We start from the raw sequence: 13,019 nt of genomic DNA on the forward strand, positions 1-13,019 counted from the left end.
ATTGGCTCTGTGCCAGTCCATGTGTCTGAGGCTTGTATAGAGGCAGACATTTTTTCTTAATTCCCCTTCCCCTTTGCACCTGATGAGGTATTGCCACATCCTCTTTGTAGGGGATCAACAAAGCTTAGCAGTTGTCCTGTTCTGCCAGTGGAATTCTTCTGTTTGTGGAAAAATGACTGCATTAAGATCTTAATCCAGACTTTCACCACATATGTTTGTGTGTGTTTATATTACATATTGTGTGTGAGAGAGTTACAAAAGATGAGAGTTTGAAGCTCCTAAGACACTGCAAAGGCAAAAATTGTAAAAAGTTCTGAGAGAAATTTCAACTATCAATCAGATTCTTCTTGTTTTCTGAAAGTACTGTTCTAATTTCTGATGTTGCCTGGTGTGAAGATAATACTAGAGGATGTGTTTTCTGCCAGGAGGAGAAATTTCCCTTGTCGAGGGTCCCACATTATCCAAGCCAGTTTTGACTGTTGGACTCAAAGATGAGACATTTCTACAATGGGCTTCATACAAGTCTATTTGAGATCATCATCTATGCCAACTGAGAACCAGTATAGTTACGACCCCCATTAACTTTGCTGGGGAATATTTTAAAATATTGATAAGAGAGAACTAGGATCAAAGACAGGAAACTAGCCAAAGTTAGAGGCTAACTTTAAATTGCACTGTGCTGTATTTTAGAGTCCTTTCCAAGTTATATTTGTTTCTAAAGGATGGGTTGCTATAATTGTTGCCTTGATTTTCTCTCCTATCACACCTACTGATCAGCTGATAAGTCAAATATTTTTATCCTAAATTCTGAGATTTAGAATCCATCAGATTAATTGACAAGTGATTCACTGTTGTGAGAAAAAGTATGTCTCACTGAAGATTTTTTTCTTTAATCTGTGGACCTAGTCACAATTTTATTTTCATTCAGACTGCATATAAAGCTAAAGGTAATGTTAATTGAACAAAAAAACTTGGAAATTTGACTTTGAAATCATTTATTAAACAATAATTAACAGATATACCATTTTCTTCTGTGGCAAAAGTAAATACAAGGTCAGCTCTAATACCTACTATTGCTGTCTTCGGCAGAAACTACCTCAAATAGCATTCTTATAACTGGTCTCTGAATTTGGGATAGTTTTTTTTTCCCCTTTCCTCCATACATAATTTTTTTCAGCTGGGCAAAGTTTGAGAAATTGTTTGCGTGCACAGCATCTCAGTGGTATTTAGTTTTGAGTTGTATAGTATTCATGGAGGCTACCATTTACAGCCTGTTTCCTGTAATGGTTGCATACAGTTTACCACTTCTGACTACTTCCTTTTAGATCTTCTTATGTTGCCATGTGACTGAGATAGCATCCTTATGTTTCATAACTCTTCTCTCAATCCTTCACAGGGTGCTAAGAAGTTGTGCCCTCAGTGCAATACCATCACCTCACCAGGGGACCTCAGGCGCATTTACTTATGAAAAAAAGATGGCTGCTGAGAACAAGTTGTTTGAACTATGGGGACTAGGGAAAAGGAGTGGCAGCAACACAGAAACTTGAAACTAAAGACTCCAAAAGTGGACTAGAGGCTGAGGGAGCTGCACGATGCCTCTGCTTCCGAACCTGTCACTGGTGCTGCCCACTCCACAAGAAGGCCAAACCCAGAATCCTTATTGTGATTCGTTTTTCCTTTTTTTACAAACTGCTGTTCCACGTCTGTCCCGTTTCTCCAAGAGTTGGGGTTCCATCGTGGACAACTTGCAAGACCTTTCAGGGAAGCATGAGAAGGTGCTGGCTCTTCCATGGCAGGAAATGTCCGAGCCTGTAATCGGCAGTCTCCTTCCCACCCTCTTTTTATTTGTGGTGTTGTAGTGGATTTTTTTAATGAAAGAAAAAAAAACTTACACCTTCACATCCACAAAGGCAGAATGAAGCACATGTAATATAGACTATATGTTTACAATGTTGTGTATAAATGGGATAGACTCCAACGTTACATACTAATGTTTCCCTTTTTATTTTTTCCTGGGGAGGGGACTTTTTTTAAAAAAAGAAAAAAATAAGCAGAGAACATTAAACCCATATTTTTCTTGGTTCTGCAGAGTTTTTGCATTAAAGTCATTAGTTTAAAAAAGTATATAAATATATATTATACATATATATAATATAAATGGTTTAATGTTCTGTGGTGTATATTTCCTCATTCAGATATGAAATTAACAATTCGTAGTTTCGGCCATAACTCACATGACTTCTGGGGAAAATAGAAAAAAAAAGTTTTTCTTTCATTTGTTACAGTTAAATGGGCTATTTATAAAAAATACTGAAACCTTTTTCCATTTTTTTCACTAGGGAAAACATAGATGTGCAAGCTTACTCCATTGGCTGTGGGAAAAGTCATAGCAGGCGTCAGTAGAGTTTTTAGTCACTAAGCATTCTTATGGAACCTCTTATGATGGCACAGGCATCAAAAAAAATTTAAAAAAAAAACACGTCTGAAATCTTGTAAAATTTTGTTAATCATATGATGTTTCAGCCATGTTTTAATTTTTGGGTTCCAGGTGCGCCATCTTGGAATGTTGCAACTGCCTTAGTAACAATGGACATCATTAGTGGTGAACTCTGATAGGCACTTACACGAAGCAGAAAACAGTGGTCTCTGTCTATTACAGATGCAATTGTTAGCGTAGCTGTGTTCAGACCACTTAGTCTTGTGAAAGCTAAAGCTATCTTTTGTCCAAATGTAATTGTATTCATCAACCTGCAAGCTTACAAGAATTAAATTTGAACAGGGCCTCAAAATAAATGCAGAAAAACACCCAATGTTCTATCCTACCTCTGGCAGAATCTTTAGCATTCTGCTTTGACATGTTCCCAAGTCCAGCTGCTGGCAGTCTTTTCTACTCTGGAATATTTTTCTTAACAGCTGTTTCATCTAATTTTCAGATGTTCATGTTTCATTTTGAAAAGGAAATAGGTATGTGCCAGTTTTGATTCCTTCTTTTGTCATTTCTGCTTGGACTGTGGTAATGGTGGAATGTAACTGGGTTTGTTCAAAATTAGATCAATTTAGACTACATTTCCTCAGCATTCCATACAGAAACATTTCTTAGCCCTTCATTCTGCATTTTGAAAATAACCCTTTGAGCCACTACCTGCCTTAATTTAAAAACAAAAACCTTGCAGTTTTTACATACACAGCCAAACATGCCATTTTGTAGTCCATTCAGGGAACACTTTACAAAGTTGCTGTAAATTCTGACAGGAAGTTAGCCTGCTTGACACTGACAGGCAAATAAGCCTATAAATCACTATTTAAACTGGGATTACAGCGTGAAAATTAATGGAGTTATGGCCCTGGGTCTATTAAATAACTTTTTCTCTTTTTTTGTTAATTCCATCTTATACTATATTTGTGGATTTAAGCCTCAGAAGGACATGATTGCACTAAAACATCTGGCTAGATTATCGTGCTATTGGGAAAACCTTTGGCATGATACTGATTAGACCACAAGATTTCTCCCAGTCCAGGATTCTTTATTCCTATTGAGTCAAACTGTGTATGCACTGAATGCAAGTTGAAGACATCTGTTGTTAATCAGCCTCTTATGACACAATTTCATCCCCATATTCATAACAATTGTCTTACGGAGAACTATTTTTTATTCCTAGTTAATTCTGAGCTCCAGAATACCCAAAACTATCTGAACCAGTGTGTCTCAGTCAAAAATGTTGCAGCAGTTAAGCAACATACTAAAGGCTGATTTGCAACTCGTATTAGTTGTTGGATGTTGGTAGGAAGGGGGAGGGAGAATTGGTTCAAGCAAATATTGATCTGGCATCCTAAAGGTGCGACAGTTTACAAGAACCATAAAGCATCTAAAATACTATTTGCTTGGGCCCAAGATTCCACAACTGTATAGCACTTATTCCTTCCTAAATCTGTTGTAATGGGGATGAAACCATGTGTCACTCAAAAACCTACTTGCCCAATACAATCAAACAGTCTTTGCTGGGACATTAAGTGCATGATTACTCTTCTCCTTGATCTGTTAGACAGTAAACTGAAAAGGTTCGTCTTTGGTGTCCCAGCAAGTTGGCACTGGGAATAAAGAGCTTTTTCTGGTCCTGTGGACTAATTCTAAGCCAAATGAATATATGTAAACCACATATAATTATTAGCATTTATTTTTAAACCTAAATCTGACCCTACATTTTTATTTCTTGAGGAGTAAGGAGAGCAGAGAAACCTGTTAAGACAAATGCAAAAAACTAACTTGTTAATTTCCTTCTCTGGAGAAGGTGCAATTTGGAATTCTGTAGCTGCTCCTTCCTTTCCCTCAATGAGCTTGAAAATAAATGAACTGTCTTTGCCCAAAGATTCCCAGCTGCACAAGGTGGTATTAAAGTTGTGTCAATGATTGTGTGTTGATGTATATTCTATAAAAAGGTACTTGTCATTCCCGTTTGTAAACTACATTGACATTAATTAAATGAATATAAAAGCTTCCAAGTTGTGCTTTCAGTCTTCTACTTGCTTGTTAATTTTATCTCTTAGTTTGCCAGTTTCAAAATCTGGTACTTCTCTTGGAATTCGTTTGTGCCTCAGTGTTGATTCTTGGCAACCTCCTGGATAAATCCCTTCAGTTTTCTTGGGAAGGTTTTTCAGAAGTGGTTTGCCGTTGCTTGCTTCCTGAGGCTGAGAGAAAGGCATTGGTGCAAGGACACCCAGCTGGTTTTGTGCCTAAGGTGAGACTAGAATCAAGTCTCCTGGGTCTTAACTTGCTTTAACCACCACAAACTGGCTCTCCCTCTCTTGCATATAAAAAAGGTAAAGGTTCCCCCACACATGCGTGCTAGTCATTTCTGACTCTAGGGGCTCATCTCCAAAGAGCCAGCGTTTGTGTGAGGACGTCTCTGGTCATGTGGCCGGCATGACTAGACGCCAAAGGCGCACGGAACACTGTTACCTTCCCACCGTAGTGGTCCCTATTTTTCTACTAGCATTTTTACGTGCTTTCGAACTGCTAGGTTGGCAGAAGCTGGGACGAGTAACAGGCGCTCACTCTGTTATGCGGCACTCGGGATTCGACCCGCCAAACTGCCGACCATCTGATCGACAAGCTCAGCGTCCTAATCATAATCGGCAATTGTACATCCTTGTGAGTCCTTTGTAGCACAATGGATATCAAATGACTTAAGTTCCCTTTTCTGCTTTCAATTCATTGCATTTTTATATTCTATCTTTAACTATTATAGCTTTTTATGCAATTTACAACAAACCAATAAAGTGTTAGAAACTCCCCTTCATTTTTTCAAAAATTAATTACAATCTTTCTGGTCATTGTTGTAGGCAGCTGCAAAATTACAAAACATAAGCCTGATTCCTCTGACGTATTCCAGAAACAATGTGAAAATTATTCAACTGGCATAGCAGTTGGATAATACTGCTTTTAATAAACAATAGGCAATTACAAAGGAAATATTAAGCCCTGCTCCTCTTCATCCCTGCTAGCACAAGTTCTGCAAAACATAAGACTTTGTTCAATACTTTTGCTCCAGTACTTTCCCTCTTGCAACACTGAATTGGTCTTTTAAATCATGCTGTGTTGACTTGTTTTTTGTATAAATTGCTAGTTTTACACTAGAATATTGCTAAATGAGCATAATTTGACTGCAACATGGTTCTTCATACTTTAACTGCAAGCTGGTAAAATTGAAGGCTAGATCATGCTAGAATGTATTGACAATCTATACCTACAATTAGATGAGAGCCTGACCCACATAGTAGTCTTACCATATTTTAACTAGCAAAAGCCCAACCACTGTGATTAGTTACTTAATTCCATGTGTTGTGCAATCCAGGAAATTGTATTCAGTAAATTATAAGTAAGCATATGATGTAAATATAGCTTATATAAAAAATAATTTCGTCAGTAGCTTCTTGCTAGAAGTGATGCTGACAAGCAAAGTCAACAGGGAAGTCATCAGGAAGTTGTGATCAAAAGAGATCCTCTGCAGTCTCAGGAGTCCTCATTTTGGCAAACAGGACTGCCATTGCTAAGCAATGCAGGCATGTGACATTGCACTCTATTACTGCATCACTTAGTGGCAAGAGTTCCCTGTATGATTCTATATTTCTATTTCCCCCTCCCTCCAATGCAAGCAGTACTTCTTTAGATTCAACCTTGTTCTATTCCAGGTAACAAAAGGTGCCAATGAATTAGGGAAAAAATCTGAAAAACACAATTATGGTAGCCAATTTAAAATGTTTGGAAAACTTTCCTAAAAATTCTATTCTTATTCAAAGAATAGAATGCAAACCAATATTTTGGAATTATGAGCAATTTTACAAAGCATTGGGAACATCTGACAATGTCCTTGTCTATGTAACACAGCTGAATGCCCAGTCCATTTCCCTAGAAGACTAACTCATCCCTCAGATTGCATTCCACAATTGCTGATGACCCATGTTACTATGGAACAACCATTTTCTATGATCTTACAGGTACAGTAAAGGAAGCTGAATAACTATAATAATATCCCATTTTTCCTTTTGAAATAAAAAAAATACCTGCAGTGATGTGAAAAAAGCACCACTGTGAGCTGAAGTGGAGGCTTAGCCATTTCTTTTCAAGGACTGATCCATGTCACAAGATGACAAAAGTGCCTAGAGAAACTTTGTTTTTGTTGGAGTGCTCAATGATAACTTCCATTTCTTGAAAGCATTTACCGGTAAGTGCCCTGGTAATCTTACATTTATTCAGACAACACCATTGACCATAGGATTAATTTAGTCTGAAATATCCTGGAGTTAGTTTGAGCTAAACCTAACTCTCTTTGGGTTAGTTGACTGGGTTTTCATTGACAAAGCCCCAGTGAAAATGTTAAGACTCCTTAATAGATCAAATGGTTTGCTGACCAAATTGTTGGTTTGTGCTGTATTTTCTGCTTGTGCTAAATGGATCTACTTGTGCTAAAAGTTGGACTAGATTACCTTAAGATCCCCATAAATTCTGTGTTCTAATTTTAATACAAATTAGTAAATAGTACAAAAGCAATGGCAATGTGTGATAAAAAAGATGCAGTATTTGTATTCATATCATTCCCTTTTAAGTTTTCCCTTTTTCTTTTCAAACTTCATTCAGTGTTTTGATTTGTTCTTCATTCAGTGGATGGTTTTATTTGCAGATCATCATAAACCATATAATATGTGCATTGTGCAAAAAAATAAAGAATTATCTAGTATAGAATTTGATACTGCAGAAATGTTAATCACTATTGATCAAGAATGGGCAGAAATCAGTCCAGATCTGTTAGGGTGATTTGTTTTGGTTCCACAAAGGCTTCTAGCACTAGTAGCCCCAAAATTACTTGCCCAACCATAAGTTACATTGATAAATTAATTTTTAGTGCCAAAGAACTATAAATTCATTAAATTCTGGTATTCATATTCCTGGGTTCAATATCCTAAATGTATTTCTTTTGCACCATATTTTACATGGTGGATCTTTAAAAAAAAAGCAGATAGGTACTGCAATCCTGAATTCAGCCTATTAGTATAGTACATGGCTTACATGGAATAGTTGAGATTGATCAAGAAATAAATATTGGGTTGAGCGAATAGTTCAGTGGAAACATTGACCCAGTATACAGCAGTTGAGAAACACGCAAATCCATTTCTAGCATCATTAGGAAATATATTGGAAATAAAACATTAAATAAACTTTTTGCCTTAGTTGAATATTGTGTTTGGTTCTGGTTGCTGTTATATGTATATATATAAAAACTACAAAGACCAACCATCAGTGTCAGAGGAGTTGCCCTTGAGTGGTAAACTAATACTAAGCTTTTTAAAATTCTGAATAAGACAAAATAGGTATATATAGAATTATCCATCATGTGGCTAGTAAAGGGGTAAGTGTGTGTGTGCCCTATAAAATAAGACCTGCAGCTAGTATAGAGTGCTGAATGGTAGAGGATTAGGGAGAAATGAAGGAGAGGCCACCACACAGTTAAACTACAAATTAACCACTACAAATTCCAATGGTTGCAATCTGAATAGTTCTGAGAAGAAATGAAGGAGATTTCCACTGGATCTTTCTCAAATGGATCTTTCTGTCTAATATAATTATCTTTTGGCTAAAAATCATGTGTAGTTATTTATATGTTGTTAGTTGCAAAGTCGTGTCCGACCTATTGCAACACCATGGAGAACGTTCCTCCAGGCCTTCCTGTCCTCTACCATCTTCTGGAGACCATTTAAGCTCATGCCTACTGCTTCAGTGACTCCATCCACCTCATCTTCTGTTGTCCCCTTCTTCTCTTGCCCTTATTCTTTCCCAGCATCAGGCTCTTCTCCAGTAAGTCCTTCCCTCTCATTAGGTGGCCAAAGTATTTGAGTTTCAACTTCAGGATCTGGCCTTCTAAAGAGCAGTCAGGGTTGATCTCCTCTAGGACTGACCGGTTTGAATGCCGTGCAGTCCAAGGGATTCGCAGGAGTCTTCTCCAGCACCATATTTATATGTATTTATATATAATTACCAACATGATTACAATAGAGCAGTAAGGTAAGTTTAATGTTAAAATGATTTTTTAAAAAACCATTAAAAATATCCTCATTCATGACATGTGACCTATAGTAGACTTCATTTCCTCACAGAATGGGTTGCCCAGCCTGCCTCAGAAGTCCTTTGTGCTTTGCTGTCAAGAACTACAATAGGGATAGGGAATAATCAAAGTTTCTCACTGTGTAGTCTAAAAGCACATGTTGGTATTGTTAATGACTGAAAAACATATATTTTCTAAATAGTAAGAAAGTGACCAGGGAATAGATATTTATAATATACATCAAATTACATTTGTGTTTTGTTTTAAACCCATATTTTATCTGCAACTGAACACTGGAAATTCTAGTTTAAGACCAGGGATTGTTGTTAATCAGAACTGTATTGAAGTAGGGCATTCTTTCCATAAACCCAGTTTGAACTCTCCCCTTCTTAGGTAGCTCACAGATGAGAAGTTACAAAGAAAACAACAAATCCAATTTTATTAAACTTAATCCATGTTGTGCTAATATACAAGAGGAAATTCCCAGGAACAATTTTGACTACTGATCTAAGATTATAGGTGTATAGTCACTTTACTTTTGGTTGGAGACAGCTTCCCTGTAAAACTCCAGACACAGTATTCTAATTTACATAGCCTTCCATCTAGAACATTAGGTGTCAAAAAGGGTATACATTTTCTATGTCTATATCCAATACAGTGTAATTGTCCTTGTTCAGAATGTCCATCTCTCAACGTACTAGTGCCCAGAGAACTCTACATACTTTTCCGTTCAGGAGAAAAGTAGTTGTCAGGTCTCCACCAACCATCTGGCTCATGGAAAAAAAATCTTATCCCAAAAGGAGAAAGATTAACAAAAGGAGAGCCACTGGCTGATTTTTCTCCTGCTTATGGTAGAGGAAACCACCAATCTAAGGAAAGAGCAGCATAACTTTCTGACTTCCTTGTTTCTTCTTGTAACCTTATTTGAATCTTATAGGAAGGTAACATTCTACATATTCAGCAACTAACCCTTTCCAAAGCTTAAGGAATTTAACTCAGATTATAACCTAAGAATATTTCCCACTGCAATTCTACTTTTATTTTACTGGAGAAAAGGTTGCTGTTTACTGACAACAGACTTAAGCTGTAGCATTCTTTATTTCAGGACAAGTAAAGCTCACAATAGTTCTACCAGGGGAACTTACCCTACCAAAAAATGGAAGTGTGAACTCTTCAGAAAGTGGATGTTCACAGAGCTATAACTTAGTGGGTGTGAGAATAGGGGATCAGAGGGTAATTATTTTTTTATAAATAAATTGTATACATACAGCTAAGAGCACATGACAAAAGATAGTGGCTAAATTTATGTGTTATTTTTATAATTAAGCTCTATGTCACAACACTGTAGTTTGCTTCACACTTGTACTAAAATATAAAGCGTTGTTAAAAACCGGAATTTGCACACTATGCCAAATCAGTACCAAAAACATAACTATCAAGAGTGAGGAGATTCTGCTTGACTTTTATGCTAGCTCCTCAGGTACTGTATATTCTTAGCATGAAAGCATAATCAGAAATTTGCTTATGCCTAAACCCCAGGCGCTACCATAAATAAGTTGGCCACGGTCAGTTAATGTAACTATTTTTGTATTTGTTCTGGGTTTTGTGACTCCCTCAAGCCACAAGAAGTGATGGAGAAGGAAGAATTTTCTGATTTATGAGGCAGAGCAAGAGAAAACCTGGCAGTGACTCTCCCATAAAGCAAATAAGGATTTCCCAGCACACGCTAAATTTGAGCGACCACAGAAGACGTCAGTATAACCACTCCAAACAAGACAGGTTAGCGAAGGTAGAGCTGTCCTCTAGGCTTCAAATAAGCTTAATTCAGGTGGACTGCCTAATAGTTTGCTTTTATGTCTTCCTGTCTTAAGATGGTTGTCAACAACGGGCAGCTTTTGGATCCTCTCTGTTCACTTACGTAGTTCTGAAATACGCTCATAACTGCAAAAGTGTCAGCTAGAAGTCAGATAAAGTTTATTTTATGTTTCTTTGGGACGTGGTGGCTCAGTGGGTTAGGACGCGTGTCAATCAGATGGTCGGCAGTTTGGCGGGTCGAATCCCGAGTGCCGCGTAACAGAGTGAGCGCCTGTTACTCGTCCCAGCTTCTGCCAACCTAGCAGTTCGAAAGCACATAAAAATGCAAGTAGAAAAATAGGGACCACTACGGTGGGAAGGTAACAGCGCTCCGTGCGTCTTTGGCGTCTAGTCATGCCGGCCACATGACCATGGAGATGTCCTCGGACAAGCGCTGCTCTTCGGCTTTGAAACGGAGATGAGCACCGGCCCCTAGAGTCGGAAACGACTAGCACGCATGTGCGGGGGAACCTTTACCTTTACCTTTATGTTTCTTCATTTCTTCATCTACAATTGGTTTGATGGAGATCATAAGAAAGCAAAATTTGGGTACTCAAAAGTGTAAACTGTTTAACAGTATACGAGGCTTGCCTTGGCAGGGAGCATGGCCCCTTTCACTGAAGAAATTTAGGCACCTTATGTCAAGGGTATCGTAATGGCAATGAGTGTAAGCTTGGACTTGACAAGATCCTTCCTATCTCTATGAAAACTTAAAAGCAGCATTTGTGGAGTGGGCTATGGGCTTTCTGAACTGATAAAAGTAAGGGATGGGCAGAATTTGATATCAAGAACTGTGAATAGATTGAATCAAGGAGAGTGAAGCTTTGTACAGCAAATGTCAAACAAAAGCTTTATCTTTCCCCTAAAAGGTGCTTGTGCTAACAGCAGGAAGTCACAAAGGCATAAAAAAAAAATCATTCTCCCCATGGGTTATCATCAACCAGCCAGATAAGCAAATGCAAAAGATCCTGTTCTTTCATTAGTTGCTCTGAAGAGACCCTTTTAAAGGATAAAAGATGCAACTGATGTTCACCTGTTAAATGCCTTTTCCATGCAAAGAAGTATTAGTGACAGAAGAACCATTGAACTGCCTGGCACGTGTTCAGTTTGAACAACTACAGTTCCTGCATGGGGACTAAGCTGTTGCTGTATGTCTTTTATTCAGTTCTCAGCATAAGCACAGTGAAAGCTTGCACCCTGAATATGAATGCAAGAAAGAAATACATTTTCTACACAGAAGCTAAAATAGCAAGTAATACTTGGTGCAAATTCACAGGTAATTGCTTTAAATAAGGGCACTTGATAAAGATCGCTTTTCCTATTTATCTGGGTACCGGGATGGACGGTATACAACAGGGGTCTCAAACCCAGATGAATGGGGGGGGGCATATTACATAAAATGTGCTAATCAGTGAGCCACATTTATGCAAATGCAAAAATTCAATACATATTAATATTTTTGAGAAGCAATTAATAACTTACAAATTGAAACAATATGGATGGTCAGTCGAAAATATATTGCTTACTGTAAAAATAGTAAAATATTATATTGTGGTGTGTTTCTGCAATGAACAAAAAGGGAGAAGCACTTAATCTTTCCCTGACTGCAAACCCAACCTGTCTTTTATTGCAAACCTCAGCACCAGAGCCAGGATTGTCATATCCACACCTTCAGACTCGGTCTCCTGACAAAGCTGCTCCAGTATGCTACTTGAACAGACAGCAAGGGAAGAGGGAGGTCAGAAGAGAAAAGGATAAGAGAGAAAGGCAGAAGGCAGGATCCTTCAGAGGCAAAAGATGGGCAGAGATACCAAGGCAGTAGCAGCTGATGTATGAATCTTTGCAAGTTACACAAAAGAACTTAGGAGGCTGCGTTGTGGCTTAAGGACTGTATTTGAGACCCCCAAATAGTTGTCTCATCTTGCAAAAAAGTGATTTTGAACAAATATTAAAAGACTTTCCATCAGTACCAGGTAAGCCTGCAGACTGACTTCACTTCTAGCATAGCATGACTTTATGCTATGCTTGTAGTTATTATTTCATATAAATGCAGCTCATATATAACTAAATCTAATTAAGGCAGTTAATGTCAATCACTGTATCAAAAGTTGTTCCATGTCCTCATCCCGCTAAGGAAAAGATTTAAAAGCTTTAGTGATTAATTTTCTGCTTTACATACAAAATAAAGGATAGAGCCTAAATATGTTATCCTTTTAAGACTTCTCTTATGTTTCCTGTAAAATTCAAAGTAGAAAGCTCATTTGAGACCCAGTTCTCTGTTCAGATCGCTAAGCACGATCACCTTCCAACATACCATATGTACCTTACAAAACCAAGCTTCTGCAGCATATAGTTCCCTGTTCCCTGCTGATGCATGATCACTTAAGCCTTGTGCTTCTAGGCTGGAGAGTTTGTCTAATTCCCCATCTAAAACAGCATCAGATCATAAAACCATTTCCTCATTCTCTTTCTCATTCACATATTCACTATCAATAGATAGTTCTAGTTCCCGTAAGCCATTATACTGAGCTATAACTTCTCCTCTGAATGGGAATCATTTGAACATCC

At 37.8% G+C, this 13,019-nt stretch overlaps 1 protein-coding gene across 1 annotated transcript in view; it reads left to right on the forward strand.

Annotated features, from left to right (window-relative positions):
* The window catches only part of RNF220 (ring finger protein 220), a 336,566-nt gene extending 333,401 nt beyond the window's left edge, over positions 1–3,165 (forward strand). The window contains 1 exon segment of the mRNA XM_081322276.1: positions 1,397–3,165. Coding sequence (XP_081178402.1) covers positions 1,397–1,468 — 72 coding nt within the window. The 3' untranslated portion in view covers positions 1,469–3,165.
* Positions 3,166–13,019: the final 9,854 nt, after the last annotated feature.

Source organism: Vipera berus, assembly GCF_964194415.1.
Source record: "Vipera berus genome assembly, chromosome: 3".
Classification (NCBI taxonomy): domain Eukaryota; kingdom Metazoa; phylum Chordata; class Lepidosauria; order Squamata; family Viperidae; genus Vipera; species Vipera berus.